At 64.7% G+C, this 20,354-nt stretch overlaps 2 protein-coding genes across 5 annotated transcripts in view; one reads left to right on the forward strand and one right to left on the reverse strand.

Annotated features, from left to right (window-relative positions):
* Window positions 7-3,538, forward strand: CTU2 (cytosolic thiouridylase subunit 2). Of its 2 annotated transcripts, XM_021408554.1 has the most exons (15): window positions 7-109; window positions 196-270; window positions 878-956; window positions 1,042-1,101; window positions 1,167-1,227; window positions 1,363-1,472; window positions 1,552-1,832; window positions 1,907-2,042; window positions 2,159-2,290; window positions 2,378-2,469; window positions 2,546-2,637; window positions 2,709-2,760; window positions 2,854-2,920; window positions 2,991-3,049; window positions 3,137-3,538. In XM_021408554.1, the coding sequence occupies exons 1-15, from the start codon at window positions 36-38 to the stop codon at window positions 3,204-3,206; spliced, it is 1,440 nt and encodes a 479-aa protein (XP_021264229.1). In that variant the 5' UTR covers window positions 7-35; the 3' UTR covers window positions 3,207-3,538. The 2 variants fall into 2 exon arrangements, with proteins under 2 accessions (XP_021264229.1, XP_021264230.1); XM_021408555.1 differs by lacking the exons at window positions 7-109; window positions 196-270 and adding an exon at window positions 349-425.
* PIEZO1 (piezo type mechanosensitive ion channel component 1) overlaps window positions 3,496-20,354 on the reverse strand; it is a 19,512-nt gene continuing 2,653 nt past the window's right edge. The window contains exons 2-50 of one of the 3 annotated variants that reach the window (XM_021408552.1): window positions 18,704-18,793; window positions 17,965-18,087; window positions 17,783-17,825; window positions 17,549-17,705; window positions 16,656-16,797; window positions 16,331-16,544; window positions 15,974-16,139; window positions 15,768-15,860; window positions 15,610-15,688; window positions 15,440-15,531; window positions 15,088-15,348; window positions 14,905-15,016; window positions 14,654-14,832; window positions 14,429-14,577; window positions 13,946-14,220; window positions 13,240-13,397; window positions 12,998-13,174; window positions 12,798-12,923; window positions 12,511-12,711; window positions 12,228-12,432; window positions 12,049-12,153; window positions 11,549-11,702; window positions 10,797-11,040; window positions 10,621-10,717; window positions 10,365-10,533; window positions 10,197-10,286; window positions 9,940-10,022; window positions 9,627-9,698; window positions 9,170-9,273; window positions 9,008-9,101; window positions 8,591-8,677; window positions 8,321-8,493; window positions 8,153-8,244; window positions 7,879-8,061; window positions 7,461-7,719; window positions 7,187-7,375; window positions 6,818-7,088; window positions 6,625-6,742; window positions 6,393-6,540; window positions 6,089-6,303; window positions 5,798-5,956; window positions 5,564-5,711; window positions 5,296-5,484; window positions 5,135-5,227; window positions 4,881-5,053; window positions 4,689-4,811; window positions 4,535-4,614; window positions 4,251-4,449; window positions 3,496-4,174 (exon numbers count right to left, since the gene is read on the reverse strand). In XM_021408552.1, the coding sequence (XP_021264227.1) occupies window positions 3,925-4,174; window positions 4,251-4,449; window positions 4,535-4,614; window positions 4,689-4,811; window positions 4,881-5,053; window positions 5,135-5,227; window positions 5,296-5,484; window positions 5,564-5,711; window positions 5,798-5,956; window positions 6,089-6,303; window positions 6,393-6,540; window positions 6,625-6,742; window positions 6,818-7,088; window positions 7,187-7,375; window positions 7,461-7,719; window positions 7,879-8,061; window positions 8,153-8,244; window positions 8,321-8,493; window positions 8,591-8,677; window positions 9,008-9,101; window positions 9,170-9,273; window positions 9,627-9,698; window positions 9,940-10,022; window positions 10,197-10,286; window positions 10,365-10,533; window positions 10,621-10,717; window positions 10,797-11,040; window positions 11,549-11,702; window positions 12,049-12,153; window positions 12,228-12,432; window positions 12,511-12,711; window positions 12,798-12,923; window positions 12,998-13,174; window positions 13,240-13,397; window positions 13,946-14,220; window positions 14,429-14,577; window positions 14,654-14,832; window positions 14,905-15,016; window positions 15,088-15,348; window positions 15,440-15,531; window positions 15,610-15,688; window positions 15,768-15,860; window positions 15,974-16,139; window positions 16,331-16,544; window positions 16,656-16,797; window positions 17,549-17,705; window positions 17,783-17,825; window positions 17,965-18,087; window positions 18,704-18,793 (7,403 nt within the window). In that variant the 3' untranslated portion in view covers window positions 3,496-3,924. Of the gene's footprint in view, window positions 4,175-4,250; window positions 4,450-4,534; window positions 4,615-4,688; window positions 4,812-4,880; window positions 5,054-5,134; window positions 5,228-5,295; window positions 5,485-5,563; window positions 5,712-5,797; window positions 5,957-6,088; window positions 6,304-6,392; window positions 6,541-6,624; window positions 6,743-6,817; window positions 7,089-7,186; window positions 7,376-7,460; window positions 7,720-7,878; window positions 8,062-8,152; window positions 8,245-8,320; window positions 8,497-8,590; window positions 8,678-9,007; window positions 9,102-9,169; window positions 9,274-9,626; window positions 9,699-9,939; window positions 10,023-10,196; window positions 10,287-10,364; window positions 10,534-10,620; window positions 10,718-10,796; window positions 11,041-11,548; window positions 11,703-12,048; window positions 12,154-12,227; window positions 12,433-12,510; window positions 12,712-12,797; window positions 12,924-12,997; window positions 13,175-13,239; window positions 13,398-13,945; window positions 14,221-14,428; window positions 14,578-14,653; window positions 14,833-14,904; window positions 15,017-15,087; window positions 15,349-15,439; window positions 15,532-15,609; window positions 15,689-15,767; window positions 15,861-15,973; window positions 16,140-16,330; window positions 16,545-16,655; window positions 16,798-17,548; window positions 17,706-17,782; window positions 17,826-17,964; window positions 18,088-18,703; window positions 18,794-20,354 lie in introns of all 3 variants that reach the window. The other 2 variants (XM_021408551.1, XM_021408553.1) reach the window with 2 other exon arrangements.

Below are 20,354 nucleotides of genomic sequence, written 5' to 3' on the forward strand. Positions count from 1 at the left end.
GGTGGGGAGGGGGAGCGGAGGGGAGCGGGGCTGCCATGTGCGAGGCGTCCGGGCGCTGCGGAGGGTGCGGGGAAGCGCCGGCGCGGCGCCGCGCCGCCCCCGTGTGCAGGTGGGAGCGGGACACCGCGAGCGCTCCGTCCCCCGGGGCCGTGCCTCGGTTTGGGCGGGGGTCGGTGACGGCTCCGTTCCCCGCAGCCACCCGCGGCCGTGCGTGAAGTGCGGGGAGGGCCCCGCCGCCGTCGTCATCCGCGTCGGGGATGCGTTCTGTCGGTGAGGGGACCGGGACGCTGGGGCGTGGGGACGTCAGGGCGTGGGGACGTGTGGTTCAGGGGTGTGGGGTTGGGAGACGTCAGGGCTTGGGGACGTCACCTCCTGGCGACGCTGGGTTATGGGGACGTCAGGCTTGGGACGGGAGGCTCTGAGATGTGGGTCTGGGGATATTGGGTTCGGTGACATCCAAGAATAGGGACATCACGTCCTTGGGATATCAGGGCGTGGAAACTGTGGATTCAAGGGCTGGGGATATTGGAGCACGGGGATGTGGTTTGGCGATGTGGGGTTGGGCTCTGGGATGGAGGGCCTGGGGCTGTCACAGATTGGAAACATTGGGTCTTGGGGACATCAGGACACAGAGACGTTGGGGCTCTGGGATGCAGGCCTCGGGGACATCAGGGATGTAAAGCTCAGAGATGTCAGGACTGGGGACACTGGGTCTCGGTGACATCAAAGAATGGGGACATCACAGCTTGGGGACGTCAGCAGATAGAGATAAGAGCTTGTGGATGCAGGGCTTGGGGACACTGGGTCTCAGGGACATCGAGGCCCTCCGAGCGGTGCTCGGAGACAGGGGTGCTCAGGGCTGTCTGTGTCCCTGCAGCGCCTGTTTCCGCGAGTACTTCGTGCACAAGTTCCGTGCCATGCTGGGCAAGAACCGCGTCATCTTCCCAGGAGAGAAGGTACTGGGGTCACACGGGGTGGTGGGGGGGTGTGGTGCTGGGAGCGCTGTGCTGAGGCCGCTGACTGTCCCTGCTGTCCCTGCAGGTGCTGCTGGCACTGTCGGGCGGGCCGGCTTCCAGTGCCATGCTGCGGCAAGTGCAGGAGGTGAGTGTAGGGGGAGCGGGGGGCGTGGGGCCCAGCTTAGCCTGCTTACCCCACTTCTGTGCCAGGGGCTGAGCCGTGAGACGGCCAAGCGGCTGCGCTTCGTGCCCGGCCTCGTCTACATTGATGGTAAGGCATGTCCCATCCCTGCTGCCCGTCCACATCTCTATTACCTGTCCCCATCCGTCCTTCCCATTCCTGTTGTGGGGCTGTGGCACCCCGGGGTGCGTCCCGCTGCTCCAGCTGCCGCCTCTGTGCCCGCAGAGGGAGCGGTGTGTGGGCAGAGCCTGGTGCAGCGGGAGCAAACCCTGAGCCACATGGAGGCCCTGCTGCAGGAAACTGGCTTCCCCTACCACCTGGCCTCCCTGGAGCAGGTAGGGATGGGATGGGGCTGGGGGGCATGATGTGGGGAGATGTGTCTGCCTGCACCCAGCTCCCTGTCTCTGCCTGCAGGCCTTGGAGCTGCCTGGCTCGATCCTGCGGCGGGGCCCTGGAGGGGACGGCGAGCCAAGTCCTTCTTACAAGGCGGCTGTAGAGGGCTTCATCCAGCAGCAGCGGGAGGAGGAGGCCAGTGGGGATGGTGGCACCTCACCCACAGGGCTCAGCACCCAGGATGGTCCCGCAGGGGACTCCCATGCCCGCCTGCCCACAGCTGCCCGCACTGAAGAGCTGCTGCAGCTCTTTGATGCGGCAGAGACACTGACGGCAAAGGAGGAGTTGCTGCAGATGCTGCGGTGAGGGGCTCCTCCTGCCCAGCGGGCACATGGCACGGCCCCGTGGGTCTGAGCCAGTGACATTGTGTCCCCAGGACCCACCTCCTCCTGCACACCGCCCGCACGCAGGGGTACACCAAGGTGATGACGGGCGAGAGCTGCACCCGTGTGGCCATCAAGCTGCTCACCAACCTGGCGCTGGGGCGCGGTGCCTTCCTCGCTGTGGACACGGTGAGTGCCATCCCTGCCTGGGAGTGGGACAGAACCCGGGCACTGAGGGCTGCTCTGTACCTGGGGCTGTCCCCAGCTTGGTGGCAGTCCCTCAGTGGACTCCTGCTCATCTGCAGGGCTTTGTGGACAGCCGACACGGTGACGTGACAGTGGTGCGTCCCATGCGAGACTACATGGCCAAGGAGATTGCATTCTACAACCACTTCTTTGGCGTCCCCACTGTCATCACGCCACCCCTCCGTGCTAAGGTAGGGGTGTCCCTGTCCCCCCTGCTTCCATCCAGACTGAGCTGTGGGCTCTTCATCCTGCCCCCTCCCTCTCCATTCCCCCTGCAGCGCCGGGAGAAGACCAGCATCCACCGCCTGATGGAGAACTTCCTGCTGGGGCTGCAGGTGGACTTCCCCTCCACCATCAGCACCGTGTACCGGTACTGCACCTCAGGGTGGGGTAGTTGGGGGCAGGCAGAGGGGTGCCCCTGCTCCATCCCCTCTTCACATCTGCAGGACGGGTGAGAAGCTGAGTGCGGCTCCTGCCGAAGCAAACAGCGAGCTGCAGCGCTGCCTGCTCTGCCTCTGCGCCCTGGACATCGCCGGGGGTGAGTGGCACTGGGGACACGCTGAGGTGGTGGCATGTGTCAAGTGTGTGACTGTCCCCTGGTTCTTGCAGAGGAGGAGCTGGCCTTAGAGCCCACGCTGATCACAGAGGAGACAGGGAACGGGTGAGCAGTGGGATGCCCTCCAGCATGAGGGACATGGAGACACCAGACACCAGCAGGGACATTGTCACTGCTTCCGGTCACCTCTCCCTGCAGGGCTGAGAGCAGAGCTGCCTTCATCCCGCTGCTGTGCTACAGCTGCCGCCTCACCTTCAAGGAAATGGTGAGGCTTTGGGGTGGCTCCCCAGGAGCTGGGGCAGGGCTCAGTGTCCCCACTGTCCCCTCTCTTGCAGGGTCCCCCTGCCACGCTGCCACCCTATGTGCGCACCGAAGCTCAGCGCAGGAACTGCAGGTAGGGGACAAGCTGGGGAGGTCCCTTCCCTGCAGGCTGGGAGCAGTGCAGCCAGCAGGGCCCCCGCTGCGGGTCTGTCCCTCCCAGGGCTCTGATGAAGCAGCAGATCCAGGAATTCCTGCTGGAGGACGATGAGGAGGAGCCTGGTGGGAGCTGATGGGACGGGACACAGCTGTGGGGTGCAGAGCCCTGTCATCATGGGGCAGGAGGGTCCTCTAAGGGTGAGGGAATCTGAGGCCAGTGGGCCACCCGTGGTGATAGCTGGCATACAGACAGTTGCCTTCACAACGGATTTAAGTGATCCAGTACCAGCAGGGGGCTAGGGAGACCCCCCCCCCCTCCAAGTGCCCACCCACGGGGTGCTGATACCCGCAGGCATCACATCCCCACTTCCACCCCACTGCTGGGGGAGCTGGGGTGGCCTCAGCTGTTTTATTAGATATCTGTATAAATAAACCATTTGAATAAAAAAAAAGTCACAAGTGTCAACAGTCCGGCTGGGGATGCCAGCCACCCCAGTGGGGGGGGGGGTGCAAAGCACCGTGTCCCCCCGTTTTTGGGGCTATGGGGGTATTGCTTTAGAGTTCAACCTGGTTGTGGAGTGGGGCTGGGGGGTGCAGGGAGAGGCTGGCTCATGCCCACCCCCAGCAGCCAGGGGGCTGTGGCATCAACTCCTGACCACCCCCTGCAGCTGGCCAGCCCCCCAGAGAAGGCACAACATGGTCTCTGCCGGTTGGACGGCTTCAAAGCAAAGTGAGGATGAGATCCTCCTTCTAAAAGCACCGTCCCGTGCCCCCCAGCAGGACGCGACCCCGCAGGGCTGCTTAAGGCATTGGCGGTGATGTCCCCATGGGTGGGGCTGGAGCCCCTTCCCCTTACTCCTTCTCCCTCGTCCACTTGATCATGGTCTCGGGCGAGCGGTAGAGGAAGATGAGCTTGGCGTAGAGCTCCTCCTCCAGCTCCAGCTCTCCCGTCTCCCGCACCAGGAAGATGTCCTGGCACAGCTTCAGGATGCGGTCCACGCAGGGCAGCTCCTCAAACATGATGGAGTGCGAGATCTCGCTGAAGAAGCCCCGCACGAACTTCCCAATCACCAGCACAATGGAGACGTACAGCCCCATGATCCTGCAAGGGGACAGGATGAAGCCATCTTCATTCCCCTCTCACCACCCCCAGCTCCCTCCCCAGCTCCCCAACGCACCCGTAGCCAGCCAGGAAGCCCAGGCTGGGGGGGCTGACTTTGTCATTGAAGATGACCATGGGCAGGATGTTGCCGTCGCGTGTTGGAGCATCCTTCAGCCGCACCACCCACCACTCCAGGAAGCTGTCCCTGCCCTGCCCCGAGCGCGAGCGCTCCCGTTTCAGCTGCACCTCGACATCCAGGTAGCTGTCCTCTCCGTCTGTGGGGTAGATGGGGGGGGGGGGTGAGGGCATGGCACGATGGCCAAGACCCCCATCACGTATACAGCAGACAATGGGACCCACCTGGCAGCAGCTGCTTGACCGGGTTGGCTTCGGGGCCGTTGGGCGCCCGGATGTATTTGGGGAAGAGTTTGGGCACTTGCCTGCAACAAAGCAGAGTGAGGAACCACCCCTGGGGGTGTCCCCTTTCCCTGAGCCCCCCCTCAGGGACACTCACACGGGGGCATCACGGGTGCCCTGCAGCAGCTGGGCCAGCTCCATGCGCTCGGGTGCTCCGGGCTGCAGGTCGGTGGTGTGCTTGTCGAAGGTGTGCTCCACCGTGCCGCCCTTCCCCAGGTCCCTGCGGGCGCAGAGGTTTGCTGGGGGGCACAGACAGGGCTGCCCCCTCCCCCGGTAACCCCGCCGTTACCTCTGGAATGTCCAGGTGAGGCGCAGGGTGATGTCGGAGGAACCGTTCTGCAGCTCTCGCCGCATCTGCTCGCGGCTGGGCGGGCTGATGCTCCACAACGAGCCCGAGCTGCCCTCGATGCGCGCCGTGACGATGTCCTCGTAGCCGTACAGCGTGATGAACTGCATGGCCACCTGGGGACGGAACAGGGGCTCAGCACCCCTCGGGGAGCCCGTTGGGGATGGAGGAAGGGGATTGCGGGGCTGTGGGGCTACCGGCTGCCTCTCGAATTCCTTGGTCAGCGCTTCGTAGTCCTGCGGGGTGAAGGGCTGGATGGACTGCTGCTGGGCGCTCATGGTGAACAGCGGCTGCGGGGATACGGCGCGGTCAGTGCGGGATCCCGGGGCCCAGCACGGAGCCTGCCCCCCGTCCTCACCTCGTACCCCCCCAGCTTGAGGGTGACGGTGACGTCGATGGGGTGGTTGACGACGCCCACCACCGAGCGCACCAGCGACATGAAGAGCAGCGGGAACCAGATGATGGCCACCAGGAAGAGGATGATGAGGCCGCCCATGCCGTACTTGACGATCTTCTTCTTCTTCTGCCCTTTGGGCTGCGGGTATTTCTGCAGAGAGACAGCACGGGCTGCCAGGTAGGACCCAGCTGGGGCCACCCCGATGGCAGCGGGCTGACTGGGGCCGTACCTTCTCTGTCTCACGGCTGCACTTGATGATGAAGATGTTGGCGTAGATGTCTTCCACACACATCCAGTTGGACAACGACAGCGTGGTGTCGGTCCAGACCCAGTCCATGACGGCGCGCAGCTCCACCAGGAAGGGCACGAGGCGGAACCTGGGGGACATGGGGAGATAGGGCTGGTACAGCTCCACCCGCCCAAATAGGGCAACCCGTCCCCGTGCCACCTGCTGCCCCCGTACCCCTGGAAGAGGAAGAGGTTGAGGTGGTTGTATTTCTTGGTGAGGAAATTGCCCAGGATGCAGGTGGGGTAGCCGCAGCGGATCTGGTAGGCTGACAGCCAGAAGTAGATGCACTTGACAAAGTACCACAGCTGGGCCACCGTGTTGAGGCTGAACAACCTGTGGGAGGGACGGGTCACTCCTCTGGCTGCCCGAGCCCCCGTCCCCGGGCACACAAAGGGAGCACCCCATAGGCCACCCAAGGACCACATCTGAGGACATCCTTAGGGGTTGCTCAGTGGGGACCGGTACCTTTCAGTGACGGCTGGCAGGATGAAGAACATCCAGAGATGGATGCTGAAGACCAGGATGACCTGGAAGATGAGCTTGCCCAGTACAGTCTTACGGAGGTAGAGCGCACGGTCGATCACCATGGTGGTGAACTGGATGAGCAGCATGACCAGGAAGGCCTCCGGCACTTGGTCATCCGACAGCGAGGAGGTGATGTCGGCGGCCGCCGAGTGTTTCTGGGGATACCAAAGAGGTGAGGACACGGCCCCGTCTGACCCCACGTTGGGATCCCACCATCTAGCACCCTGCAGAGACCCCCGCTCACCCCAAAGGCCCAGAAACCGAAGATGATGATGATGAAGTCAACCACATCAGCCAGGAACATGAAGGCGTAGACGTCTGTGGCCGCCCGGTACTGGGTGTGCAGGATGTCGTGGAAGAACCCACGCACGGGCTGGTACACGTTCTGTGCCCTGGAGGGGACAGGGACAGGGGACAGGTGACCAGTGGGCTGCAAGCCGTAGTCCCCAACCCAAACTGCACCGTGGAGCACTCACATGGTGAGGAAGAAGAGCTTGACCCGGAGACCAAACGCTTTCAGCTTCTTCTGAGAGTGGCTCTCTTTTGCCTCCTCCTCTTTCTCCTCTTCTTCTTCCTCCTCCTCCTCCCCATCCTCTGTGGGTGACAAGCAGCGTGGGTGACCACCCAGCTCCCTGCAAGACCACATCCTGCCCAGTTCCAGGTCCTCACCTTCCTCCACTGCTGCCGCTGGCTCCTTGCCCTGCCGCCTCTTCCTCCTGAAGCGGAGCTGTGTGGCTCCATCCCCAGTCCCCTCCTTCTGCCCCTGGGCATCGCCCTCTGGCTCTGACCCCACAGCTGCACCCAGAGCTCCTGGCTCTGCCGGCACTGCTGGGGACCCTGCTTCCTCCTGCCGCTCCTCCTCCTCCTCATCCTCTGCCTGCTCCACCTCTGGCTTCTTCTTGGCGAAGGGATCCTCCTCGTGGTCCCACAGCCCATAGCACTGGGAAGGACGAGGGTCGGCGGGGAGGGGGGCACAATGGGGCTCCGGCCACCACCAGCCCCCTCTCATGAAGCACCCCCAGCAGCCCCAGGGCTCACCAGCAGCAGCGAGCGGTGGAAGAAGAGTGCCAGGAGCTGGATGAGGTCGTACTTGATGTAGCGGTCGGTCTTCTCCAGCCCCAGGATGCGGGGTGGGAAGAAGGGCTTGCCCTCGTTACGCACCACCATGGCGTAGCTATTCCAGGGGAAGAAACCAAACTGGAAGAGGTATTTCACCACCACCATCACCTGCAGGGATACGGGTGTCAGGAGGTGGCAGCCAGAGCTGGGTGTCATCGTGTGGTCGTTCCCTGCGCAGCCACCTCCTGCCCACCTCAGTGAACACGATGGCGGTCATCCAGAAGCGCTTGCTGGGCCGGGGGATGGAGAGCATGGCCCAGAGGAAGACGAGGATGGGCAGGAAGAGGGAGATGACGGAGGCGGTCACCATGTTGTTGAGGATGATGATGAAGTAGCAGAGCAGCTCGGAGTGGGCAGCCACGCAGCGGTAGATGGTCAGCAACAGCTTCAGAAAGCGGTTGTGGGACTGGTAGAACTTCTCCGACTCCTCCAGCTCGGCAAAGTACAGCCGCCTGTGGGGCACGGGGACTGAGCCTGCACCCCAGTCTCACTGCATCCCCATCCCCATCATCACCATCGTCCCCATCCCCATCATCTCCATCCCCACCTCTGTCATCACCACCATCCCCAATGCTCTCGTCCCCATCTCCAACCCCATCCCCACACTGTACCTGCTCCCCAGCAGCTCGCTGGCGGTCCGGGTCCGGTTCTGCGGCAGGGCCAGGAGCTCCCGAGACCCCGCCACGTCCTCCTGTGACCCCAAGCTTGCCACCTGCTCCTGGCTGCCACTCCGCAGCGGGCCCTCTGCCACAGGGGGCTCAGCCCTTTGTTCACACTCAGCTCCGCTGCGCCCACTGGGGACAGCACGGGGACAGGTGAGCACCCTCCTCAGCAGTGCCCCACAGCGGGTGGGTGGGCATCCCGGGGGGGTATCTATGCACCTGCCTGGAAGCGACGTCATTTTGGGGCTCCTCGGGGGGCTCCTCGGGTGGCAGCAGGTAGAGCTCATCCAGCACCCCGCGGTGCATATCCTCACCCTACAGCAGGCATAGGGTCAGCACCACGGCGGTGCCGCTGTCCCCGGTGCCACCATCCCCCCTCCCTGGGTGTCACCTTGGCCAGGCGCTGCGTCAGGACGTATCTCTCGAGTCGCAGCACGGTGGACATGTCGGTGTGCTCCCGCGTGCAGGCGTCCAGCCACTGGGTGAGGCCATCCACCATGGCCTGGCACAGCACCCACAGGAAGCGCAGGGTGTTCAGCGCCCGCTGCAGCACGTTGCCCCGCTCTGCTGGGCGAGGAGAGAGGGGCTCACAGCTCCGCACCTGCTCAGCGCGCCCAGGGCAACCCCTACCACAGCCAGGAGGGTCCTGCCGCCCACCTACCAGATCCTTCCTCCTCCTCCTCTTCCTCCTCCTGGCCTTCAGCCTCTTCGGGTGCTTCTGTTGCCTCCTCCCTCGCTCTGCTGTCCCCTGCAAGGCAGGCAGCAAGTCACGCCCTCCCCGTGCTGGGAGGGGATATCATTTCTAAACCCCTCTTTGTGGCTTTTCTGCCCACCACTCAGACTGCCCCCTCCCCTTAAAAATTCAAGGATGGACACACAGCTTGTGCCCAGCCCTATATTAGCCATCAGAGAATACACACACACACACACTGGGAACCCCCACTGAGATGATGCCCCACTATAGAACCCCAATTGCAAACAGGAGGACAGGACCACTTCCCACCCCCAGCCCCATTTTAGGGCGCAGTAGCCCCATTTAAGGGTCGGGTAGCCCCATTTTGGGATGAGCCAGCCCCACCTGCAGTGAGTTCATCGCCCGGTGGCTCCGGCTGCTCACGCTCCTGCTGCTGCAGCGCTGTCCTGGTGTTGGTCATCCAGGCCTGGTAGGCGAGCTGCATTGGGGAGGAGCAGTCAGCACCCAGCAGCACGGCTGGCTCCACCAAACTGCCACCACGCTCACCTGGAAGGCACTCTGCCTGCCTGGCCGTGGCTCCTCGGGCACCGCTGCCTCCTCCTCTTCCTCACTGTCTGACTCGAAGAGGAAGTATTCCCCGGAATGCAGCACTGCCGGGGTGACAGAGGGTGTCACAGCACGGCACGACGCAGAGTGACACGGCACAGATGGTGCCCAAGCTGTCCCCATTGCCATCTCCCCTGTGCTCAGTGCCAAGGACACCCACAGGGACCCCGCTGGGGACCCTAAACAGTTCAAAGTCCCCAGAGAGGCGTCCCTCCAGTGCCGAGCCCAGCGGGCACCCCGAGTGCATGCCCCGTTAGTGCACACAAGCGGAGCACGCGCTGGTTAATGCCAAGAGCGGGGACAGGAGGCATGCGGGGCGTCACCTCGCCAAAAGCACTGTCACCGTCGCTCCCCTCGGTGACACCGCGTGCCGCACGCGCCCCGTGCCGGGCAGTACCTGCGGCGTGGTCTAACCATGGCCGCCACCACCGCTCCCTCTGCCGGGCAGGGTCTGCTGGGCTGCTGGGTGCTGTGGAACAGCAGTGGGGGCTGAGCGTGGCCACCATGGGGGCACCCACCCCAGTGCACGGCGCGGGGACGGTCTGGGGGTGTTTGGGGGTTTTGACCACTGTGCACCAGGCTGGGCTGCACCGGTCCTTGCTCAGCAAGGGATGACAACGTTGGGGGTAAGAGTTGGCGATGGGTTGAGGCCACCACTCCGGTGACAAAAGGGGGATGGAGGGGCTGGGGACCCCCCCACTGGCTCTCACCTGCCCTGGCCCCATCCTGCCTCTCACCACTGGGCAGCCGTTCCTGGTGGTACTTCTCCTGCTTGGCGCGGATCCGCTCCATCCTGCGGGATGCGGCACGGGATGCTCCGGAGCTCCCCAAACCCCCAGCACCCCATCACCAAGCTGGGCACTCCACATCCCCTGGGCACTCCCTGCGCCTTGAGGTGCCCCAACAGCTCTAGGGGGTTTGGGAAGTGCCCCAAGTGCCCCTCCCTCCTCCCTCAAAACCCACTCACTGCCGTTTGAGCTGAGCCAGCGACTTCTTCTCAGCCTGCCGGTGGGAGCGCATGCTCTTCATGAGGCTGGCTCTGAACAGTGCGACGCCCCTGCAGCAATGGGGACAGTGAGTGGTGGGTACCCAAACCCAGTGCCCTCAGGGACCCCACGGACACTCCCTGCCCCACCTGGAGGCCTGCAGGGCAGAAGCTTGAAGGTCCAGCATGACGTGTAAGAAGTAGTAGCTGAGGAAGATGCGGCGCTGGAGCAGGAGGAAGAAGAAGCAGATGCTGTCCCACATGATGCCAGCCTCCTCCACTGGCAGCGAGCAGTCCTGGTCCTTGCCCATCTCCTTGGCTAGCAGGCAGAGGGGTGGGGGGCAGGTGAAGCAGCACCCCAAAATGCCCCCTCATCAGCCCCAGCCCACCCTGTGCCACTGCTCACGGTCGTAGTAGCCCTTGACGGTGCAGACCAGGCTGAAGAGTTGGATCACCCAGCAGAAGTTGCTCTGCATCTGCTGCACGAAGACGCAGGAGAGGAGCTGCGGGCAGAGCGCAGGGTTAGTCCCTCTGCACTCACCCGGGTGACCCGAGGAGCAGCCCCGGGGACGGTGCCCTCACCGACAGCATGTTTTTGGAGATGATGACGGTGATGTTGTAGAGGATGAGGCAGTCCCAGAGCACGAGGCGTGCCCGTGCTGGCTTGCGCAGCATGGCAGTGCCGAAGAGCAGGAGGTAGAAGCAGGCGAGCAGGTAGCCGAGGCCAAAGAGGCTGATGCGGGTGGCCCCAGTGATGAAGACAACCACCAGGACAAACCAGAAGAGGTAGCGGAAGACCACCACCTTCGCCATGTCCAAATAGGACCTGCAGAACGGGGTGCTCAGAGCAGGGTCCCCATCCCCTCCCAGCACCTGCACCCAGCTCCATCTGGGCTTGGGGTGCAGCAAAGTGCTACACTCCACAACCAAACCAGTGGGTCCCTGTCTAGAGGTTCCAGTACCCCTCAGTGACCCGGCGCTCATCTTGGGGTACAAAGTGCTTGTCCCAGGTTATGGGTATCCCAATACCCAGTGGGTTCCAGCACCATCACCAAGCATGCCCTGGGACACTGCATCTCTCCCAGAGGTCCCACCACACCCTCAGGGTGCTCCTGTCCCAGCTGGTGGGACCACCTTGGTGGTAGGAGGTGCTGTCCCAGCCTAGAGGAGGGTTTCCCTGGCCCTATGCTGCTGCAACCCCATCCCCATCCTGGGGGACCTCATCCCAAACCCAATCTCTATCCTTGGAGACCGCATCCCAGCACATCCCCCTGCCTGGATATCCCCCCTCTATCCCCATGCCCCCCCCCCATATCCCAGCTGTGGCCGCCCACCGGCAGTGGATGAAGTTGGGCGCGGGGTTGTGGGGCTCCCGCTCCAGGTCCAGCCGGTCCGCGTTGTCACCCGCCGCCCGCAGCCACTCCTCGGTGCGCTCAGCCACAAACACCCTCCACTGCTGGGCCGCGCACAGCAGCAGCACGAAGTCATCTGCGGGCACATGGCTCAGTCCATGGGGGGCGGGGCTTGGGAGAGCCACGCCCCCTCAGTACGAGGGGGCGTGGCCAATCACACCCCTCCATAAAAGGGGGCGGGGCTTCCCACGCCCTGGGCGTTGATTTCATTGAGTGGCTCCCAAGGGGGTGTGGCCATTCATAGCCCCCTCCTTCTCCCTAAAAGGGTGGGGATCTTCCTCCCATCCTCATCCCAAATGGGTGTGGTACCCCCCAAGCCCCGCCCCAATGAATGACCCCTCCCACTTTCGGGGGAGGGTGTGGCCAGGTAGAGCCTGCCCCTCGGCCCCACCCTCCCCCCGCCCATCCCGGGGGGCACTCACTGATGAGGTTGGTGGATTTGGGGGCCACGAAGAAGTCAGGCAGGTAGAGCCACTTGATGAGCGCCGAGTTCATGGGGAGGGACTGGCTCCAGCGCCATGGGTAATCTGGGGAGGGGGAACAGCAGCACGCTGCATCCCAGCCCCCCAGCACCTCCCAGCCCCCTCCCCAGCCCCCTTACCCATGCAGAGGGCAGGCGGCATGCCGACACACAGCAGGTACTGGTAAAGGAGGAAGACCACGAGGAAGAGGCAGTACTTGGGCCAGAGGCGCGCAATGGCCGCCCGCTGGCGCCGCGTCAGGATGACGACCAGCCAGCAGCCGTGCAGGATCACCATGAAGTTCATCCGCTGCCCGATCACGTTCACCGTCATCAGGAAGCAGATCTGGATTCGGGGCGGTTCAGGAGCTCAGCTCCACGCGTACCACCCGCCCCGTGTTGCCCCGTAGCCCCCGCTGCCCACCTCCAAACCGAACTTGTAGTAGAAGTAGTTGAGGAAGTACTTGGCGCAGGTGACCAAGCCGTGGTCCAGCTGCTCGCGGGACACGTCCTCGAAGATGGTCTCGGTGATGGGGACTGCCAGCTGGTGCTGCTTACGGTAATACTCCTGGCGCCGGTACACCACCGCCTCCAGCACCAGCAGCAGCAGCACCAGGAGGTGGTTCTGGGGGGGGAGCGAGGGGTCCTCAGCCCCACTGTGCTCAAGGTACAGAGCATCCCACCCCGTTCCCGCCCGCGCCCCCCGCCCACCTGGATGTAGCCCAGGTTGGGGAAGCCCTTGCGGATGCCGAACCAGTTGGCGGGGTCCACGGGGCCGCAGTACAGCGTGGAGTTGCCCATCTCCTCCGGGCTCAGGTTGGTGCCGTTGAGCTGGGGCTGCAGGGGGGACGTGGTGTCAGCACCCCCGCAGCCACCGGACCCCACCACTGTCCCCATCCCTGCCCCGGCACCTGGGTGCAGTTGCTGGAGTACTCGCTGGGGTCGACGATCTTGAGCTGGTAGAGCATCTTGCAGACAATGATGATACAGGTCCAGACGGTGGAGAGGCACGAGGCCATGTGGCGGAAGCGGCAGTAGGGCATGGCGAAAGCCCACAGCAGCACCAGCAAGAAATTCATCAGTGATACCTGGGGGAGACGACGGTGTCAGCAGTGCAGGGTGCCCGCCGGGACCCCCAACCCCAGAGCCATACCTCCTGCAGAGCCACCCAGACGGTGTAAAGGGCCACCAGCTTGAGGATGTGCAGCTCCAGCAGGCGCCCCACGAAGACCTGCCCACGGGTCAGCGTGTCTGAGAAGGTCCAGCCCAGCACGATGAGGCGCTCCAGCACCAGCCCCCACTTGCTGGGTGCTGCGGGGACACAGACCATTGTGGGACTGGAGGGTACCCCAACCTTGCCCCCTCCTTCCAGGCTTGGGGAATTCCCTAGTCCCTATACTCTCCCAGGCTCAGGACACCCCAACACATCTCAGTAACCTCCCGTCCTCTTCTTGGCTTGAAGGACGCTCCAGTACATCCCTGTACCCTCCTCTCCCAGGTTTGGAGGACACCCAGACTCAGCCCTGTATTCTCCTGGCCCCTTCTCGGCTTGGAGGACGCTCCCATCCATTTCTGTGTCCTCCAAATATCAGAGGAAATCCCAACCCATTCCCATATCCTTCTGCCCTCTTCTTGGTTTGGAGAACACTCCAACCCATCTCTGTACCCCCCAGACATCAGAGGACATCCCAACCCATCCTATATCCTCCTGGCTCCTCCTTGGCTCGGGAAACAACCCATTCCATCACTGCACTCTCCAAGGCACAGAGGACACCCCAACCTATCCCTTATCCATTCCTCGGCTTGGAGAACATCCCATTCCATCCCCAATTCCAAGGGCACCCCACCCCTGGCCATACCCTGCGAGGCGGTGTCGGACTCTTCCCCCTCAGCCCTGGCACTCTCAGCAACGATGGCATCCCGCAGCAGCCGGCTCCCGTGCAGCTCCTCGGGCCGGGGGATGTGGCAGGGCCGTGGCTCGGCGGCGGGGACGTGCTCCAGGTCGGTGATGTGCATGAAGGGGCGGTGGAAGTAGTGGAGCTGCAGGATGCAGGCCAGCAGAAAGAAGCCCGGGATGAGAGTGCTGGAGAAGAGCTCGGAGACGCTGAACTGCTCCAGACCCAGGTCACCCAACCTGGAAGGAAGGGGGCATCGTGGTCAGCATGGGGCCACCTCCATCCACCCCTCTGCCATGCGGGGGTGTCCTCAGCAGGGCGAACCTTCTGTGCCTCAGTTCCCCCACGTGCAATGCACCACCTGGCCATGCCCTGCTGCCACCACACCGGTGGCAGCGGGGACACCACGGCGGGATGCGGACACCATGGTGGGATGGGGACACTCACTGCTCGTTGGTGAGACCTGTCAGGTTCCTCCAGTACATGGGGAAGTCCTCGAACTGGAAGGTGTAGACGGCGATGAGCACCAGCATGGTGTAGGCCACCACCAGCCACCAGAAACCCTTCAGCACTTTGCGCCACAGCGTGTAGTACACCTACAGGGATGGGGATGTCAGTGCGGGGCCACCAGGTGCGCACGCCACCTGGGGCCAGCACCTCCATCCCCTGTACCTGGAAGAGGGTGAGGCAGAGAAGAAAGAGGAACATGTAGACGATCTTGTAGACCACGAGGCGCCCGGCGAAGCTGACCACGATGAACATGCCGGCGCACACGCAGATCCAGTACTTGGCGTAGAAATCCCGCACCAGAGCCCCCAGCGCCTTCAGCACATCCCGCTGCCGCCCGGGCTCTGCAAGGCACGGCACTGCTGGCACCGCGGGTCGCATGGGGACAGCCCCCAGCATCACTCAGGCACCCTCACCTGTATCCGAAACGGTCACCTCCAGCAGCGGGGTGGCCGGGCACGTCCTCGTTAGCAGCTTCTCCTTAACGAACTGCCGCACCAGCAGCCAGAAGGTGAGGGTGAGCAGGAGCTGCAGGGACAGGTGGTGAGCAGGGCCGGCACGCATCACGGAGACGGGGACGGGGGTGGAGCGGGGGGTACCTTGGCCCCCAGGTCCAGGCAGGGGTACTTGGGGCGCACCAGCCCCAGCTGCTCCAGGCTCATGAAGCCGACGCGGGTGGGCAGCTCGGGGCCCAGGTCCATGCCCCAGACGTACTGCAGGCTGCAGAGTGCGATGCCGTAAAGCAGCAGGAAGGGTGAGCAGAGCATGGCGAAGTGGTGCCGGCTGCGCACGATCCAGATGAGGCAGGACCAGAGCAGCAGCACGAAGGTCAGCCAGCTGTGGTAGGTGATGCTCCACACCTGCAGGACAGAAAAGCTCAGCCTCTCCCCTTTTTCAGGCTCATGACTTGGAGAAAAATTCTTGAGGGCCACAACGGGGTGCCCCCCTTACCATCATGGCAATGAGGGCGCAGACGTAGCTCTGCTTCATGATGACGTGCCACAGTGCCTGCAGGGGCAGCCGCTCCGCCGGACGGTCCCTGCCTGGCCAGGGGGAGCAGGAGCTGTGAGCCCCCACCGCACTGCAGGGCAGGGATGGGGCAGCGCTGGGGCTGGGCTTACCCGGCGGCATAGTGTCACCCATGACATGGATGGTGCAGTTCTCCGTGCTCCGCTTCCCAGTGCTGGAGGACAGCATGGGCTGGGGGGGGGAAGGGGCAGAGAGGGCTGAGCAGCCACTGGCACCCCCAGAGCACCAGGGTGCCGTTCCCCCAACTCACCTTGGTGTCCTCGGCCACGCCGTCGCTGTCCTTGGGCCAGCTCTCCAGCTCCACTAGATCATGTGCCAGGGGCTGCACTGGCACTGCTGCTCTCTGCAAGGGCAACAAGGCAGCTATAACCCGGGGGGGCCCCATCCTCGAGCACAGCACCCCCTCCACCAAGCGCCCTGAGCCTTTGGGGTACACGCAGCCCCACAGCCCCTCACCCTGGCATCCAGGCGGCGCAGCTTCAGCAGCGTGGCCACGGTGTAGTAGAGCAGCAGCAGGATGCCGGGGTTGGCATAGACAGGCCAGGGGTGGTCGGTGTTGAGCTGCAGAGCGTTGGGCCGGGAGCAGTTGCTGTACAGGATGATGTCCTTGAAGCCAAACACCCTGCAGGGAGGGGGGGGGGACATGGATGGCATTAACCCCCTGGAACCGGCGATGTCCCCACCCCCGCAGCGCTGGGCTGTGAGCAGGGTGGGAGCCAAGCAGCAGCCGCGCTGGCTGCAAACCATCCCTGGGGACGTGGGGACCCGTGGTAGGGGGTACACATGGAGGGGGACACCCACGGCACCGCTCACCGCGCCCAGATGGTGGGGGGTGGGAAGACCCCCTGCACGAAGGGCGCTTGGTAGGCGTAGAGGCACAGGAGGTGGGCAGCGGCGTAGAGGCCGACGAGGACGCAGAGGGCGTCGAAGGCGGCGCGGCTGGAGGGGAGGTGGCATGCCCACCAGGTGCACAGCCCCACGAACAGCAGGTAGTAGACGCTGGAGGAGGCGGAGGGCAGGGTGATCCCTGCAGAGCAGCGCCCCGTGGGCGGTCAGTCACCAGCACCCCCTGAGCGGAGATCCCCCAAATTCATCACGTGCTCCCACCCCCCTACCGTCCCCCCAGCCCCGGACCCACCGGCCAAGGCCAGCAGCAGGATGGCCAGCCCCTTCCCGGCCGCCCACAGCACCCAGTGCGCCGTCACCCGCAGCCTGGCACTGAGCGGCGTGTCCCCGCCGGCCGTGCCACCGCGCCGCTCCACGTCCTGCTCCTCTTCCCCCTGTGGCAGGCAGGAAGCACAGCAGTGAGCCCCGTCCCCCCCGTGGGCTCCCCCAGTCCCCGCTGCTGGCCGTGCCTCAGTTTCCCCACCGCACGGGGCCCAGCCCTGCACCTGGCCGTGTTTATCTCGCAGCCGCTTGGAAAGCGCCTCCGAAACACGGCTGCTTTTCTTGGCAGCGGCAGCCGGGTTCCCAGCACTGAGCTTTTTTCCAGGCTGCCTCCCGCGCTCACTGCAAAGGCATCCGCGCTGCCAGCGCTCCGGTTACAGCGGGGCTGCAGGATGCACCCGAAATGGGGCTGGGACGTGGAGGTGACACCAGCACGGAGCGGCATGGGTGACGCTGGTGCCACACGCACAGGGCTGGCATGGCACAGCATGGCACGGCACGGCACTGCATGGCAAGGCACGGCTCCCAGCTGGCTCCACCCCCAGCCGTGGGCAGCCTGCACTTTGCCGTCCCACATCGAGCAGCTCTATGGGGCCGGGCTGTTTGCGGGATCCCTATGGAAACACGGGAGCAAACACAGGCACTCCTCCGCGGCTGAGTCAGCCCGGGGAGGGGGAGGCACAGGGGACCCAATCCATCGCTGACCGCCCAAACTACAAGCGCCCTGTGCAGCTCCCTGCTGCACAGCCCTAACCTGAATCCTGGCCCGGGTCCCCAGGCATTGGGGTGTCCCCATGGGGACAAGCAGGGACGGACAGGGGCCCTGCAGGAGGAGCGCTGCTGGTGGCACTGGTGTCACCTCACCTGCTCAGGGGGCTGCTGGGACTCCAGTCTGCGGGCGGCAGCGCTGCCCTTGGGGGCGAGGCGGTGGCACAGGCACAGGCAGAGGGATGAGACCAGCAGGATGCCGACATCGGGGGCCACCAGGCGCACCGAGTTGGGGAGGTCGCCCAAGTCCAACCTTGGGGGTGGAAGAGCGAGGTTGGAGGGGGGGTTCTCCACCACCAGTGACCACAAATAACGTGAAGGGACCCGTACCTGGTGACCCCAATGTGCCGGGCGAGGACCTCCCAGCTGCTGCCTGTGGGGAAGCATGGAGGTGTTAGGGTGGCACTGACCCCACAGCAGCCCCATAGCACACGGCAGGCGGGGTCCTGCAGCCAAATGCCACCAGCTCGGGGGCTCTGGGGCGCCTGGCACCGGCCAGGGGAGGTACTCACAGCTGGGCCCCAGCAGCTGGTCCAGGGTGGGCAGCGTGTAGAGGCATATCTGGAAAACGAAGTGGGCGAGGAGGAAGAGGAGGCTGGTCCCCAAGAGAGCTTTGAGGAGGCGGCCGGCGTGACCTGCAAGAGATGGGCACCCATCGCCCCGAGCAGCCCCCAGGGGTGCCAGCATCCCCACTCTGAACTCCTGGGAAGGGTACACTGCTGCCACGCCAGCGCTGCCAGACCCCCACGCCCCGCAGCCCCCCCAGGAGCATCCCTTCTGCCACACCACTGGGGAAACCAAGGCACGGGGCAGTGCAGGATCCTAGGACCACACTCCCTTCTCCATGCACCCACAGCCAGCACCCAGCAATGGGATGCAGCATACCACTGCCTCCCAACCCTGTCCCGTCCCAGAACTCCCCCAGCTGCAGCCGTGCCCAAAGCCCTGCACTTCCCTGGCTGCAGGGGGCACATCCCAGGCACCCAGCTGGGCACAGGGCCACGCACTGGGAGCGGCCCTGAGGTTTCTGGTTAATAGGGCCGAGGCTCGAAATTGGCCACCTTGCAGCAGGAGGACTATTAATAGTTGCACAGGGCTATAATTAACCGAACGAGGCTGCCACGTGGAGCCGCCCGGCCCTGGGGAAACCACAAAGGAGGAGCAGGTACCTGCAGGAGGGACAGAGTGCGTCCCCTAAAAATAGTCCCAAACCCCACTGACGGTCCCGAGCCCGGGATGCAATGCCCTCACCTGAGATGTCGGCCGGTCCTGGGAACCACGGCAGCAGCAGGAGGTACAGCAGGTACACCAGGGAGAGGGTGTTGAAGCGGAACAGGCAGGCTGGGGGCACAGGGTGGGCAGAGTTGAGGGCACTGGGGCATCCGCACCCCATAGGGACCCCATCAAAGGGAGTGACCGACTGGGTCACTCCAAAACGCTGCAGACCCCAGGACAGCCCCACAGAGGGTCTGCTCCCTTCCAAACCAGAAGGACCCGACCCCCCATGGCCAGGGGAGCAGGGTGCTGGGGGGGCCGGGTGCCAGGGGAAGTGCTGCAAGCTGCAAGCCCGGTGCAGCCCTTCCTGTGTTTACGAGGTTTTAATGGGACGGAGCATCCTGCAGCAGTGCGCGAGCCTCCCCACGCACCCCAATGCGGGGCTATTGCGGGGTCCCCGCCTGCCCCATGCCTGGGGAGCCCCCAAGCAGGGCTGGGGGCTGCTCACATCCCCACGCTCGCTGGGGGGCACCCGCCGCCTCCCAGCGGTGACCCCATCCCGCGTCACCTCCCCGCACGCCGAGCGTTGCTCGCTGCATTTCGGCAAAGCCATGATCTCATGGAACAACTATTCCCCTCCCCGCGCCAGCCCCGAGCAGCCGGCCCGGAGGGGAGCGGAGCCTGGCGGGGGGCAGCTAGAACCACCCCTGCATTGTGGGCAGACCCCGAGGGTCCCTGGGAGTGGGGGGGTCACCCCAATGGTGGTGAGAAGGGGGATTGGTGGCCAGAGCATCACCGGGGCGGGGGGCTGCCAGGGAGGGTGGCAGCGCCGGGCATGTATGTGCCATAGGGACAGCGTGCAGCAGCGTGGCTCAGCTGCTTCGTGCCACCAAGGGCTGGGGACATCGCTCCTGGAGCATCACGGGTTTGGGGTCACCTGAAGCACCACGAGGGATGGGAAGGAGGCACGTGCCACAGTGGGCAGCATCCCGCCTGGCATGGGGTGGCAAACAATAGGGGGGACAGGGGGGGAACTGCTGCCCCCAGACCCTCCCAGCACCACGGGATCGGGCTCCCACCGCCGTCCCGCACCGGCGCAGCAAACCGGTTCCCCTCCGTGCTGACAGCGGGGAAAGCGCCGGCATGGGGAGGGCTGGGGTGCGGGGGGAACCAGTTTGGCAGCGCCGGGATTGCAGAGCGTGCCAAGGGCGAGCTGCCCCGCGGCACCGGGACGGCCGCTCCCCGCTGCACGGCCTCTGCTGCACCGAGCCGGGTGGGTGGGTGGGTGGGGGGTGGTACCCACCGCCCCCTCCGCGTGCCAGCAGCACCCACCGCCCACGAGCTTTTGCTGCTGTGAGGCAAGAGCTGCTCTTTGCCGGGTGCCTCCCTGCTGGGTCCGCCTGGCTCCGCATCCCAGCGGCCGGGAGAGCTCAAGCTGCGCACCGTGCTCGTGGGCAAGAGGACGAACCGCAGTGCCAGGAGCCGGGCAGGATGCGCTGCTGCTCCCTAACGCCGGCCTGCAGCCTTCCCCTGCTGGCTCCCCGGGGCCCGATCCATCCCAGGACCCCCCCAGCGGGGCCGCATTCACCCCCGTTTGCAGCAGGGAGACGCTCACAGCCGGCGCAGAGCGCAGCAGCAGCACTGGGGAGAGGGGGCTCAGAGGGGATGGAGCCGTTCCCAGCTGTAG

The sequence above is a fragment of the Numida meleagris genome, chromosome 10 (assembly GCF_002078875.1).
Source record: "Numida meleagris isolate 19003 breed g44 Domestic line chromosome 10, NumMel1.0, whole genome shotgun sequence".
NCBI classification, from domain to species: domain Eukaryota; kingdom Metazoa; phylum Chordata; class Aves; order Galliformes; family Numididae; genus Numida; species Numida meleagris.